Source organism: Eulemur rufifrons, chromosome 8 (assembly GCF_041146395.1).
Source record: "Eulemur rufifrons isolate Redbay chromosome 8, OSU_ERuf_1, whole genome shotgun sequence".
NCBI classification, from domain to species: domain Eukaryota; kingdom Metazoa; phylum Chordata; class Mammalia; order Primates; family Lemuridae; genus Eulemur; species Eulemur rufifrons.
This window is the reverse complement of record NC_090990.1, coordinates 60,903,076-60,917,940: the sequence shown is the minus strand read 5'-3', so window position 1 is coordinate 60,917,940 and position 14,865 is coordinate 60,903,076. Positions and strand designations below refer to the sequence as shown.

The 14,865-nt window shown below is 36.6% G+C and overlaps 1 protein-coding gene across 1 annotated transcript in view; it reads right to left on the bottom strand.

Annotated features, from left to right (window-relative positions):
* The window catches only part of PTGFR (prostaglandin F receptor), a 37,288-nt gene extending 22,912 nt beyond the window's left edge, over positions 1-14,376 (bottom strand). The window contains exon 1 of the mRNA XM_069478114.1: positions 13,579-14,376. Within this exon, the coding sequence (XP_069334215.1) occupies positions 13,579-14,376 (798 nt within the window). The remainder of the gene's footprint in view (positions 1-13,578) is intronic.
* Positions 14,377-14,865: the final 489 nt, after the last annotated feature.

Here is a 14,865-nt window from a genome sequence, read left to right as displayed (position 1 = left end):
AGGCAGACCCAGAGGATATGCTGCATTGAAGGAATATTCTCAGAAGTTTCTTCCCAATGCACAGGTCTTGAGCAACTCCAAACAAAAACTAGAGAGCCCTAGATGAGGGACAGGCAATCACAAACTCTGAAGACCACTGTTGTCAGCATCACATTCCCGGGACTAGGCAGAGGAACCTGCTTTCTAAATGGTAATTTAGCCATGAATCTTTCATCCACTGACTCCCTTCTAATTCAACTTCATACTTCCAAATTTGCAGAACTAAAATGACTACCAGAATATAGACAGGAGAATGTAAGTAGAAAAGTTACTCCCCACATTACATTTTTTTTTAATGTCAGAATTCTGGAGCGCAGCAAAGAGGTACCGTGGACATGAGAAAGAAGGAAATAAAATTTCTACTTGTTCCGTTTAAATGATATGATGATACTGTATTGCATTAATAAGAATGGCACTAAAGGTATCTTAGACTATACCCAAATACCTAAACATCCCCCCAGTCCAATTTTGAAAATCAACTCAATAAAAAGAATTGATTATACCACTTAGTATCTTGTAGACAAAATGACTGAATGACAAAAAAATTATATGCTAAATTAATTTTCCATTTTAAGGCCGGTCTTTATTATTTATACAGAATATTATAAGAAATACAAGTTTTAAAGTAACATGACCACTGTGGTTTGAGAAGGTAATTTGAACTTCATATTTTGCTTTCTTCCTGCCCAAATTCCCACTGGAATGACCAAGTTATAAACAACACATATATCTACCAATGTTGGCAAAGGCAAGGCAAAAAGTTGAGAGTGGGTCAGAGATAGATGGCAGGGAAATGTTTGAGCCACATGAAATTCTCTGAGGTATAGAGTGAAAGCTGTCACATGTGGCAGGGGACAATGACATTCATTGTCAGGCTGTACTTGGTACAGGAAAGGGGGCATGGCTGCCGCCCACTCGTCATGAGGGCCATCATGATTCAGACAGAGGACTGCGCACCAGGGAACTGTGGACTACACTCACAGAAAGAAGCTGTACAGCAAAACCATGAAGTTCCCAGCCATATGCCAGAGGAAAAATACAATTACCAAATTCTCAAATATGAGGAATGCAATAAAAAGAGAATACCAAATTTGTCTATACAATTTTTGTAGAACTTTTTGTAGAAAAGAATAAAGATACATGGAAAGGTAAGTATTATGAATAATAAATCAAGGAGCTCTGATATACTTGTAATAAGTATTTCATAAGGAAAATCAAAGTAGGCAGAGTACAAACGGAAAAAAAAAAGAAAATTTCTCTGAAGTAAAAAAAAAAAAAAAATTGAGTCAGATTAAAAGAGTACCCTGAGTATAAGCAAAAAGTAATAAAAGTATGCCCACACTAAAATAAATTGCAAGGATAATCGTATAAGCAATCATACAGGAAGGAAAAGGATTATTGATTTTTAGACATCTTTATGGAACTAAATGAAGAAAACAAAGCAGAATAAGGTTAACAAAGTCTTTAAGGGAAAATAATTTTGATGCAAAATTCAATAACCAGCAAAACTATTGACCAAGAGAAATATATTTTCAAACATACAATTTTGAAAGCAAGCCTTCTCCTTATTCTTCATATTAAGTCTTACTTTATACTTCAGCTGATCTAGAAATCAATAAAAATAACTAACATTAGAAATGAGATAACATGATCAAAAAGAAATTACAGCAATAACAATGCCAATAACACAAAATGCCAGTCAAATTCTACATAATTTTTAATTGTTTATAGCATGGGTATGAAACTTACTGCATTCAACATTTAACAAATTTTACTGAATACCCTATGTCACAGGTACTGTACTAGGCTTTGCAAATGCAATGATTACCAAAAATAACATAGACCATATCCTCAGGGAAGTTTTGAAAATGTCAAAAATAATTTTAGAAAGTGGGAGACATGAATTAAGAAAAAAATAATCCAAATCTAAACTCCAAACGTGATGTTCCATTCCAGTATAGTCAAATAAGCTCCTACAGAACCAACCTTAACTCAAATTAAAGCTATTTAACATAAACTCTGGACCTCAAACAAAAACAAAAACACCACCTGAAGACACTGAAGAAACAACCAAAAGCAGGCAAATTCTAGAGGAGAGTCAATGCTTGGAAAAGGATAGGTTTACCATTTTATAGTTCCTAGTCTGAGAGCACACCCTGGTCTGTGCCATTCAGAGTAGCTAAAACTCTGATACTAAACCCACAGTCTTTCTAGCCTGAAGAACCAGAGGACAGAGTTCTCTTGGAAACAAGAGAGTCAACAAAAGTAAATCCCAAATGTTTTATAGAAACTCTGACCAAACCTTGGGCTGACCCTTGAACCATGCATTTGTTGTGTAGACTCCATGCAACCTAGCTAAAAATTATTACTTTTTTTTTTTTTTGGAGACAGGATCTCACTCTGTCACCCAAGCCAGAGTGCAGTGGCACAATCACAGCTCACTGCAACCTTGAATCCCAGGGACTCAAGTGGTCCTCCTGCCTCAATCTCCTTAGTAGCTGGGACTACAAGTGCATACCACCACACCCAGCTAATTTGTTTTATATTTATGTTTTTGTAGAGACAGGGTCTTGCTATGTTGCCCAGGTTGGTCTCAAACTCCTGGCCTCAAGCAATCCTCCCACCTCAGCCTCCCAATGTGCTGGAATTACAGGCATGAGCCACCATGATTAGCCAGGATAAAAGAATTTAACTGGTATTTGAGCTGTTAAGAGAGTTTGCAGTTTGAGTCTGCTCAAGTTAATTTCCTGTTAAAATAGAAACATCAACACTCTTCAGAGGAATATAACAAAGTGCAGGTCCTCTCTAAAACACTGAATTCAAAAGCAAACAAAGGAAAAGCAATTTTTTTAATAACAATTGATTTTACAATTATTTTTATATATTAAAATTATGTGTTCTTTGCTAGCCAAAGAGTACTTGAAAATCATTTAGAAAAATATAAATACACTTACAAAAGAAAGGAGATGATGTCCAATAACTGTAAGAAAGAAATGTTTAACTACTCTATTAATCAAAGAAGTAAAATATTATATTAATATTTACCTTATTAGATGGATAAAAGGATGGATGCACCCAGAATGCTAATAGCGGTTATCTCTGGAGAGTGTAAGCTGGAAGATTTTTTAAAATTTAATTTGTAGTTTACTTTTTTACAATGGAATTTTATAGCTAAAGAAAACATTGTGTCTTTTTAAGTTGCTTGGGGGAACATAATCCATGAAATTTAATATTCTTCAATAAGGAAAAGATGTGTATAAAACTAAAGGGAAGTCTGGCCCTGCCAGAAGAGTTCCTGACACATGAGTGCCTCTCTCCACCCGCACACCACCAGCTTTCTGCTGCCCTCATGGCTTTGTCCCAGTCCTCTCCCCACTCCTGCATTCTGTTTCTCTGTCATTCATGGGACTTTTATTTTTCCTTTTGTTTTCTAGTCCCCTTCTGTGAACGTAAATGCAAGAAGCAAAATAAAGGAATATGTAATAACAATAACAACCACCAATATTGCTGCTGCTGCTATGGCAACAATATTACATTGTATCTAGTTCTTAACGCACCTTTGTGCTCAAAAGTTCCTTCATTATTACTAAGCCAGTAACCTCCCTGACTGCTCCCAAGCAGGATCAGAAAAATGCAAATAGTTATATTTACCCTATATTAAAAGTGGAAAGAAAAGGAAAAGGAAGATACTTGTAGAGGCTGGAGAAGGAAGTGCAAAGATCACAGAAAAATGAAGGACCTAGAAAGTATGATTCTTAGAATTTGTCTCAGGAATATTTTCCTAGATCATGTCTCTGTCTCTACCCTTTACCCTCCACCTGGAGAGACACAGTCTTTTCCCCAGCAAAGTTTGCTGAAAGAATACATCAAGGAGTAAACTGTTAATTGTTAAATGAAAGCATATATGAATTTTATTATTCATGTTCACAGCAATTTAATTATTTTTGTTTATTTTTAGTCCTAGTTTCTAAAACTTTCTTAACTTAAATTCTTAAAAAGAGTTAGTAGCTTTTGTAATGCATCATTTCACCAATAATTTATTTCTCTTCCATATATTGGGTCACTTTCTTATCAAAAGATAGTATAAAATATTAATTTGACTTATTAATGTTTATCATCTGATTTAATTTTTCTACTCATGGCTCATGACTTGAAAAATCTTCTGGCTTTTAATATTAATTTATTACAACCTGCTGTATTCTAATCTTATAAAACCCGGCCCAAATACTAAAGAGTTTCTTAGTTGTATACTTTTCTTTTTTTTTTTTTTTTTTGAGACAGAGTCTCACTCTGTTGCCCAGGCTAGAGTGAGTGCCGTGGCATCAGCCTAGCTCACAGCAACCTCAAACTCCTGAGCTCGAGCGATCCTCCTGTCTCAGCCTCCCGAGTAGCTGGGACTACAGGCATGCACCACCATGCCCGGCTAATTTTTTCTATATATATTTTTAGCTGTCCATATAATTTCTTTCTATTTTTAGTAGAGATGGGGTCTCGCTCTTGCTCAGGCTGGTCTCGAACTCCTGAGCTCAAATGATCCGCCCACCTCGGCCTCCCAGAGTGCTAGGATTACAGGTGTGAGCCACCACGCCCGGCCTAGTTGTATACTTTTCTATCTCTAGGAATTATACATATTATTCTCTCTTTTACAATTTACATTACTTAACTTTGGATCACATTTATTTCCAATAATTTTTCTTTCTAAATTATATCCCATAGAAACTTTTTCCCTTTTATAAATTATCAAAAAATAATCTCATCTACAAACATTCATAACAGAATACCTGCTATTCTGTTATAACAAAAGAAAGAATCTTCATATTTCAATTCCCTACATCTCTTCTCTTTTCATTTTCCATAAGTATTAATATTATTGCTTAATGCCATAGATATTAATATTATGAACAGTTAAATCACAGTGATTGTTATCCTAGTATCTGGAACAGTGCCTGACACATCATAGGTGCCCAGTAAACAAATAATTACTTGTGGAGCTTGCTCCCATAACTCCCATTATTCATTTAATAAGTAATTTTAAAGTGCTTTCAATCAATCAACTTATTGACAAAATTATTAGTGGGTGGCATCATTATTTAATAATAACAGCAACAATAATGCTAATTGTATAATTACAGAAGCATATGGTACTTATTATGTCAGACACTATTTTAAGTGCTTTACATATATTAATTTATTTAATTCTCACAACCATTCTATGAAATGAGTACTATTGCTATACCTATTTTGCATGAAGAAATCAAGGCACAGAAAGTGGAAGAAACAGGACTTGAACTCAGACTCTGAACCACTATACTATGTTTCCTCTCCAAGGGCTAAGATCTTATGTCGTTTATCTCAAAGAAATTACAGGCTCTTTGAGTAAAGAGCTTTATCTTTTGCTCCCTTGCACTACGCACGATTCTGAGCATAGGGCCTTATACCTTATGATCGCAATATTTTCTTACTAAATTTTAACTTGATTCTAATTATTTATAAATTATTACCTTATAAATTATTATAATTATAAACTATTAGAATATTTTAATTAGAATAAAATGCAAGCGATAAGCAGGCAATATCTTTACTTCTGATGAGATAGTGAAATAAGAAGCAATAATCTGAAACTTCAAATGGAGATGTTCAAGAAAGTTTTCTGAAGCTATAAGCTTCTTTCTTCCTTTCCACTACAACCAACCCTATAGATGGAGGAGAAAATGGAACACATCTGAACTTTTAATTGAGACAGTGGACGGCAATAATACCAATAGACTTCTTGAGTATTTTCGGATTTTCTTGTGCATTTACTGTGTGTCAATCACTCTGTTATGAGATTCTAGGGAAGTCAAATCATTTCATCTTATAGTACCTCTGAGTAAGTACTATTATTATAACCACGGATGTGACCTTAGAGTAACTCCAAGGTCATAGCTAAAAAGTGGTAAGGCTGAGATTCATGTCCCCACCCTGTACTCCAAATAACTACACTATTCTCAAGCGAAGGTCTGATTTGGGAGTGTGCACAAAAAGCTGAAGCAGTTCCTTTCACATAATCCAATGGTCTCTATCTCCTTCACCATCACACCACAGCCACACTCCATTTCGGCATTCCATAGTCTGAACTTTATTTGGGGACTCAGTAACTGAGGAGGAGTGAGAAAAGCCACCACCCTGTCTACATAAAACCACAACTGTATCCACTCCTTTGTGGCATTAGCACTCATATACCCAGGACACAGGACGGATAGAATGACAGGTTTACACAGCTTTGAAAGGTATATTTACAAGTATCAAAAGACAAATTTCTCCTATTGGATAAAGTCCTCTCTGAATACAGATAAATGACATTGATATACCAGGCAAAATTGGTGTGGCTGTAAGTGCCTTCCAAAGCAAATATAAATGGAATGCATTTTATATATCTTCTATAAGGATAAGTCTAAGCAAATAAATTAAAACTGGCAACCCAGAGAGATTTGGAACACATTAACATCTTGAATTGTTCTTCAAATGTTTTGAGGCTTAATAAAAAGCCCAAAACACATTAAGCCAGAAGATTTTTATATCCATGAGGGTATAAATTTAATCCACATGTTTCTGATTCATTTACACTTAAATCATTCAAGTAATGTTTTGTAAGTGCCGTCTCAATGTCTATGATATCTTTGGGCATTTTTATAACTCTTTCTCCTTAAAAACAGGAAGTCATGTTTTCCCAAGAGTAAATGGATTTAAAATAACAAAGTACTCCAGGCCACCATGCTCCTCCAAAACAACACATTTTCTTGTAAATTCTCAACCTAGCAGTGTCACTTCTTAATTGATTGGCCTTTGCTGGGCCAACTGTACACCACACTCCCATGGGGGAGTTCAATTATATTCAGTGAGCTCAATTCCATATATAGCCTATGCATAGCTCACTATATTTATCAAATCACACTCTAAACCTCTGTGTAATACATTTTATGTGTAGACAATATATGGACTTCTGAAAAATAGTCCTGATGTACATTCTGCAGGCAATAGACTTTGAGACTGCAATCTGCAGGCAGGAGGCTTTCTGGGGGGTGTGAAGAGGATTGGGAAGGAGAGGAGATGCAAAGCAGATGCAAGGAAAGTCCTCGGCAGGTGCTTCAGCAAGCTCTGAAGCACCAATGGCCCTTCAGAAATGTCCCAAATGAGGCAAAGGGCAAGTGCCTTGGATCCCCACATCTACCTGTCACTGCACACAGACTGACCCCAGGCACAGGGACACAAGCCCAGGCAAGGCAGTTCCTTCAGCTGAAGGAAATTTGCCTGAGCAAGACTCACCCAAAGGAAGATCTGGGTGGAGTACTACAGTGTCCACTAAACAGGCCTGTCAGATTTTTCTGAGAATTAATCCTTGGTGAATATAAAACCTACTTAACCTCTAGTCTCCTTAACAGTACAAACTGAGGCATATGCATTCACTCAATCAGCTGATAAAGACATGATGTAAGCAAGCCCGTTTTTCAGACAAATTTCAACACTTACCATAAAGATTTCATTTTATGACAATAAACGTGCAATATCTGGAAGTCTTTACTCAAAGCAATTTTCTCCTCTTGTCCCCTGACTTGATTCCCTCAAGGATAAAACACCACTAAAAAAATAAATACATTATTAAAAAATCGTGTGACTACAGAGAAAAAGGCAGTGCTAAAGACTCTGGGACAAAATTAATCCAAATTTCTATTACCTAATATTTTCCTCTGCCTTCTATACTTCCCATTCGATACTTGGCTTATTAGTATTAACTTAACAAACACTGATTAATGGCCCACTATTTTTAGAAACTAAAACACAAACTAATAACATAGAATCAAGCCACCAAGGACTATTGAGACTAACAGAAGCAGTGACATGTAAAAAAAAAAAAAATGTGATATCATAAAATAAAATACCAAGTCCAGTTTATCCATGAAATTCTTCTAGATGCTGACAAAATGCCTAAATGCTAACCCTGGATTCCAACTTTAGAATGTCCAGGATTCTCCAGGACTCCACTCCCAACTGGTGCTCTTAGGGAACCTCTGAACAGAGACCCGCCACCTCTCGGATCTCTTTAATACAAATCACAATTAGATGTATTAAAAGTACTCCCAGGGCCTATCAACCAGGTCCCGACCTCCTCAGCACAATGAATCCAAATCAGATATGAGTGCAGTCACTAACGAGGCCCTCCTTTCCATGAGATTCGTTTGGCAAATACTTGTCAACAGCCACTATGTGCCAGGCACTGGTTTAGGAACTGAGGATACAGCAGTCAGCAAGGTCCCCTCTCTCAAAGAGCATACATGCTAGGGGCAAAAGCCAAACAACCAAATAAACAAAGAAATGTGAAATGTATCCGGTGTTATCAGATACTGCTAAGTGCTATGAGAGAAATAAAGCAGAGAAAAGAGAGAAAAAGAGAAAGGGTACTTTTTAAGATAGCCCAGATAGAGGAGGGGATATTTGAGCGATCAGAGAGGCATGAGAGAGAGAGCCACAGGGGTGTCAGGAGGGGAGTGTTCCAGGCAAGAGATCGCCGAAGACTGGGGGTGAGAATGTGCTCCCAAATCTCTCAGAACAGCTCCTCTGCCAGCTGCAGTCATTGACCCCAGGCCACTTACTGCATGCCCACCCGAACATGAGAAAGCAGTCTGAACTCCCGTAATTTAAACTACATTAATGTATCTCTAAGGTGTACCTTTTCTTCCAGATATGAATGTTGACTTTTATGGGTCTAAGTTGTTCAAGAACTTCACTGAAGTAGAACCCAGCTGACATCAGGTCCTGTGCCCAGGAAACTTCAGTGCTGCTTCCACATTCCAAACAAAGGGACACTCTCACTTCACACACGCAAAAAATAAAACTAAAACAATTTATGACAATATTGCCTCCAAAATCAGCAGAGATCCAAGAATAAAACAAAAAGATCCACATTCCACTATCTAATGCAACAGTATAAAAGAGTCCATTGTGTTTTTAAATTTTAGAATGCCAGCCTTTATAAGCCTAATTATTTGGTCTAATCAGATCCAACACTGGATTGGTTAATTTTTTAATTTGAAGAATAATTTAACAATTATGTGTGTGCGTGTATATATATATAGAGGTACATAAGTATATACAGAAATACATACACTATATATACACACATGTCATACAGAATATATATACACATACACATTTATGTATTTGCATGTTTATACATTTTCTTTTCACTTAAAACATATAAATGTACATCCATTCACCATCCTTTGGGTGTTGAGGCATGCACTCAAGACCCATACACAGATTCCCACTACACCATTCTTAAATATGACAAAGAGGGTCAGCCTTTCAAAGAAAACAATCTTCACTAATATGAAAATGCTTTATGATGTCATGTTCCTCCACCACTTGCCATTAGCCCTCTAAGATCTGGTCATTATGATGCCAATATTGTTAGTAATTTCACTCAAACTTCAATTAGCCACCCAGTTACTTGATCTATATCTGACAAACACCTTAGTGACCAAATAATGTTTAACTATGTTGAATGGAAGTATTAGCATAAAAGTAACCTTAGAAAAACCCACACTCAAAACCTGCATATGCAAGAGAAGGCATTTCTTGGGTAAACTCACCCACACAGCCTTTTTTTCCCAATTCAAAATGATTTTCTATCCATGAAGAAAAGGTAAAACAAATGTATGGCCTTCTACTAAAAGACAGCTGAAGTTTAATAGTGTCTGAAGTCTACAGTTGCTGATTAGGGAACAGATTAAAATTACCAGTATTCAGTATTTGCTTAACTCTTACCTACAAAACTCAGAATCCATATTCTGGTCAATCATTTCCAATCTCTTGACATCCATACTACGTAAGTTTCAGTCAACCAGTCAACAAGTATTTGTTGCTCTGCCAAATAGGCGAGATACTCATAGCAATAATAATTTATTCTTTTTAAAGTTACACATTCTAGAAATGGAGCATTAAAAAGAATCATTACCTGTATAAAGGCAGAAACAAATATTATTAAGAAAATATTTCTTGAAAATGCTGATAAATGCCTTTTTTCCCCTCATAATGGAAACATCAAAAGAATGTCTTCAAGATTTACTTATTAAGGAAAAGTGATTCACCTATCATGCACATGAAACAATTTTATAATTGTTGTTTCACTCTGAAATATTTTTGAAATTAAATTGTTGCTAAACAGAATCATAAGCTAATAAGTGCCTGTTGTAGTTTCCTGCACTTTTCAGTTGAGATTGTAATTAAATGAATTTATATGACTTAACCATGTTTAAAACTATAAAAGTCAGATATTATAAAATTTAAAAGTCCTCTGCATGTTACAGTTTAAACAAATACTATGTTTTACTACATTCCTAAATGTCATTTACTGAGGGAAAAAAAGCACATTTTTCCCTTTTGGGAAAATAAAACACATTAAAGTTTTCTAAAGCCACAGGGGATTTTTAGGGCAATGAAACTATTCTGTATGACACTTAATGGAGGACACATGTCAATATACATTTTCAAAACTTACGAATATAAAACATAAAGAGAGAACCCTAATGTAAACTACAGACTTTAGTTAATAATAATGTACCAGCATTGGCTCCTCAGCTGAAACAAATGTGCCAAAGCAAGATGTTAATAATACCTCAGGTGAAACATTTCCCCTGGGGTGGGGGAATATGTAAACTCTCCGTGATATCCACTCATTTTTCTGTAAACCTAGAAAAGGTTTACTACTCAAAAAACAAAATATAATCTATTAAAAAGAGAGTATTCAAACAATCACTAATAAGTATTCCCTTCCAAGTAAATTTATGTAGTTTTAGAAATGATGCCACTATTGATAAGTTTTAACACATTACATTCTGTCAAGCACAGACACCATCATCTGCACCTTTCTCATTTCCTCCTTTTAGTGTATCCACCTATAACTTTTTTCTAGTTTGAGGCTAGAAAATGACAGTGAACACAGGTCAGGGTGTGTGCAGATGCTCATTCGAATCACAATTCCAACAATTCGGGTTTATCAATCATGGAGAAAAGGCACATGGTATAAAGCAGTGCATTGGCCTAAAAGCTGTCACCATCATTGTGTATCTATGGGATTCTAGAAGCTTGATTTCCAAGGCATTTTAAAAAGTAAAAAGCTTTTAAAGTACGAAGTGGGCAGGAGAGTGATGGCTCAGTTATTAAAATCCTCCTAGATATTTGGGGGGGAAAGGAGAAATGTTTCACCTGATGTCTTAGTGTCGGGTGTTATTTTGGTATTCTCAAGCCTGAGATTTTTTACGAGAGTTCCACTTATACCTGCCTGATGACCCTAACTTAATCCCCAAGGCACTTGTGCCCAGACCACAAAAGTTATAAATCCTTTAGTCAGAAATTGCCATGAAGACCCAATTCTCCACAAAAGAAACCAGGAATGAAAAGAATGCTTAAAACAACTCAAACAATCAACCCATCGAGGAGTTTCTGTGGTGTACCTCCTATCCCTCTAACACAAAAATAATTTTCATATGAAAAAGCATCTCAGAAATATTGCTATGTTGGTGTGATAGACGTATCAACAATTCATAAAGAGCAAATAGGCCTCAGAAAATGTTTTGTGAAAAATGAAGCTATGTTTCCACCAGGAAATAGGTCCAAAATGTGAATTAAATTGTAGTATCTACTCTAACAGTGAAGGAAACCAAAAATCCAGGAAAGGAAATTAGGGAAAAACATAAACTCAAAATATTCATGGCAAGAGCCTAAAATTTCACTTTCTCCCATGGTCTTACAGTAGTCTATCACTCCTGTTGCTCAAAATCAAAAACCAGAACTAAACAGAATTTTTAAGATACCTCAGAACAAAAACCAAAACACAACTGATTACCTCAGTTGTCCAGATTATCTGTCTCTCATTTAGTTCGCTATTTCATCTTTTAAAGGTTTTCTCCAGAGCTAGGACCTTCATTTGAAAAGTTTCCTTAAACATTTTCAGCCACTTCTTTTCTCATTTTCTTTGTATTCCCTTTACAACCCCCAAATTAGTTTCAATTCACTCAGATTCACTTTTTGTTTTGAAAAGCTACTTTATTTCAAAACTTAACTAAGGAAAACAAAGCATTGCCCTCAGGAAATTCCTTTTGTCAAGTGGCATAAATTAAACTCCCCAAAAATGAACAGTGAAGTGGCTCCAGTGTTGTTAGAACTGATCTCTGTTATTCAGTTCAAACAACTATACTATAAGCACAAATCAGAGCCTCGTTGGGCTCACCTAAGGACTCCTAAATTGACAATAAGCAGATCTCTAAAGGTTGACTAGCCACTGATAGGCTCACTCTCCCCCTGGGTGGGTCCTTCAGATCTGGCCAACTCAAGAACAACATGAAAAAATATTTCAATAATTTAACAATTCAAGAAGCCAAATTCTGGTTGTGAGGCAATAATATGAATAGAAATAAAGAAATATTAGAAAAGTAGAACTCAATTTGTAAAATACAATGGACTTCATCGTAGCATCTGTCTACGGCAGCAGCTCTCACAAGCTTTTACATGTATAAAAATCATCTGCATTGTTTATTAAAACTTCACTGGCAACAATTTGGGGGCCATGGACTTGTCTGAGGCTTAGGAAAATTCATTAGTAACAAGCACCTTCGTTCTACCAGGTAAGGTATGACCACAGCCTTTGCCTCACCTCTACCTTTGTCTCATTTCCACCTTTGCATGACCTGTATGACTATCTCTGGATGCCAGCCCACTTCCCCACTGTTACAGAAAAAGGAATGAAAACGGCTTTGCTGTCACTTGTTCCCTACAGAAGGATTTTTCTCATTCACATCATGTTGTCCCTCCTTCCTTCATAAAGTAAAATGTTGGAAGGAGTTGTCTTCTATCTGGAAGGTAATATGAAATATTCATGTTTGTTGCTAATTCCTCAACCTTAGCCTTCATTTCCAAATAAAAATATCAAGCTACCACATATACCTGCAGGCTACATTAAAAAAAAAAAAAAAAAATTAGCGGCATTGTTCCTGGATTAGTGAACTAGTAATTTCTTCACTTGAACTATCCAACTATCTCAACGCATCACTACCCCTTGCTAGTTGAGGCCTGGACATTGCATGTTTAGAAGAACCTGGCAGCAAATATGCCATGTCTACAAGTTAAAAGTCTGTGTGACTTTCTACCAAGACCTACTGGAGTCCATTCCAATGTTGTATTATTGTTGGTCACTTTGTTCACATTTTAGAAACTAATCATATGCAGTACATTACAAATATTACTTCTGTTAAAACTACTTTACACTGCACTGTAAGCAGGTAACACTATGGTTATAACTATGTAGCAGCACATTTCTTTCAATTCCAGACTTGTGGGAAAATAAGCCAGAGCTGAGTGCTGACATAAATTTGGGGTAAGAGTGAATGCTAGTATTTAAAAGATTGAACTTACAGACTAACAACTTTGAAAAAGACAACAAATCTTGAACTCAACATGGATAAACCCAAGAAAGCCAAAACTGTCAAAACATCAGGCTCTTACCAGAAATGGACTCCAGCAAATGCAGGAGACACACATTATAGCCACGAGCTGGATGACCATTTCGAAATGATGAGACCTGCCTTGTCTGTGCTGCTGACTTTTAAATTTAACTCTTAAAAGTGTAATTCCTGTGATGGCATTGCATAAGAATGAAACAACAAGGGCTAGGAGCCCCAGAAAAGAAAAAAGTAGAAGGTAAAATCTATCTTCCCAGTCTTTGATGTTCTCTGTGTTGTAGAAACACCAGGTCCTCGACGCCTGAATTTTATAGTCCCGATGTCCAAGGATAGGCAGCAAAGCTATAAAAACAGCAAACAAGCACACACCACTCAGCATCATTTTCACATGTTTGGATGTAATTTTCGTAGAATGAAATATTGGCTTGGTGACTCCAATACACCTCTCAATGGCCATCACACTGCCTAGAAAAAGTGGGCACAGACCAGAGAATACCATGCAGATACCAAAAATACTGCAAAGGATATTTGATTGGTCAAAGCGAATCCAGTCTTTGTCAGATGCATATACAAATACTGCTATAGCTCCATTGATGAGATGGCCAAAGAAGTCTGTGATCACCAGGCCACTAGCCAAAAGTAAAAACGATGCCTTGGACTTCTGTCTAAATCTCTGATATGCCTTCATGAGAATGGCAATGGCAAGGCTGTTTGACAAGATTCCCACTGTCATGAAGATTATCGAAAAAAATACTGAAAGCCGGTTTTCCGTCTGGCAAGTTGTGTTTGAAAGGAGCCCAGCTGCAGGAGACACTGGCTGTTTGGAATTGTTCATGGACATTGTTGTAGAAATAAAAGTCGTCCACTCAAGTCATCTCCCTCTCAAAACTGTGCAGCCTTGCAGTCCAAGCATCTGTAGCACAAAGAGAAAGGAATTATGAACACGGCATTACGGCTCATCTGACATTTATGACTGAAGAGCCCCAGCACCCTGCGGTGGGATTGGATTTATCTGGCCTATCATGAGCAAGGTTGCATCATACTGAAAGCAGCACACATCTGCCTGTGGTTCCACATTTCATTTTCAAGGTAAAGAAGCTGCCAAAATTGAGACCCCTTGGTTAACCTCTGTAGCCTCTCTGCAAATGGGCACCTCCTAAATGTCTTCCTGACACTTCACTGACACCGTAAAACTTTTAAATTTTACAAAATCGGCAACAAGATTAGGTTTAAACCCAATAAAGTTTTAAAAACCATAATAGCCTACTGAAATAACTACATGTCCTTTCAAACTCTCTGCTCCTTTCTATGATGGGCTTTGTCCCCAAAC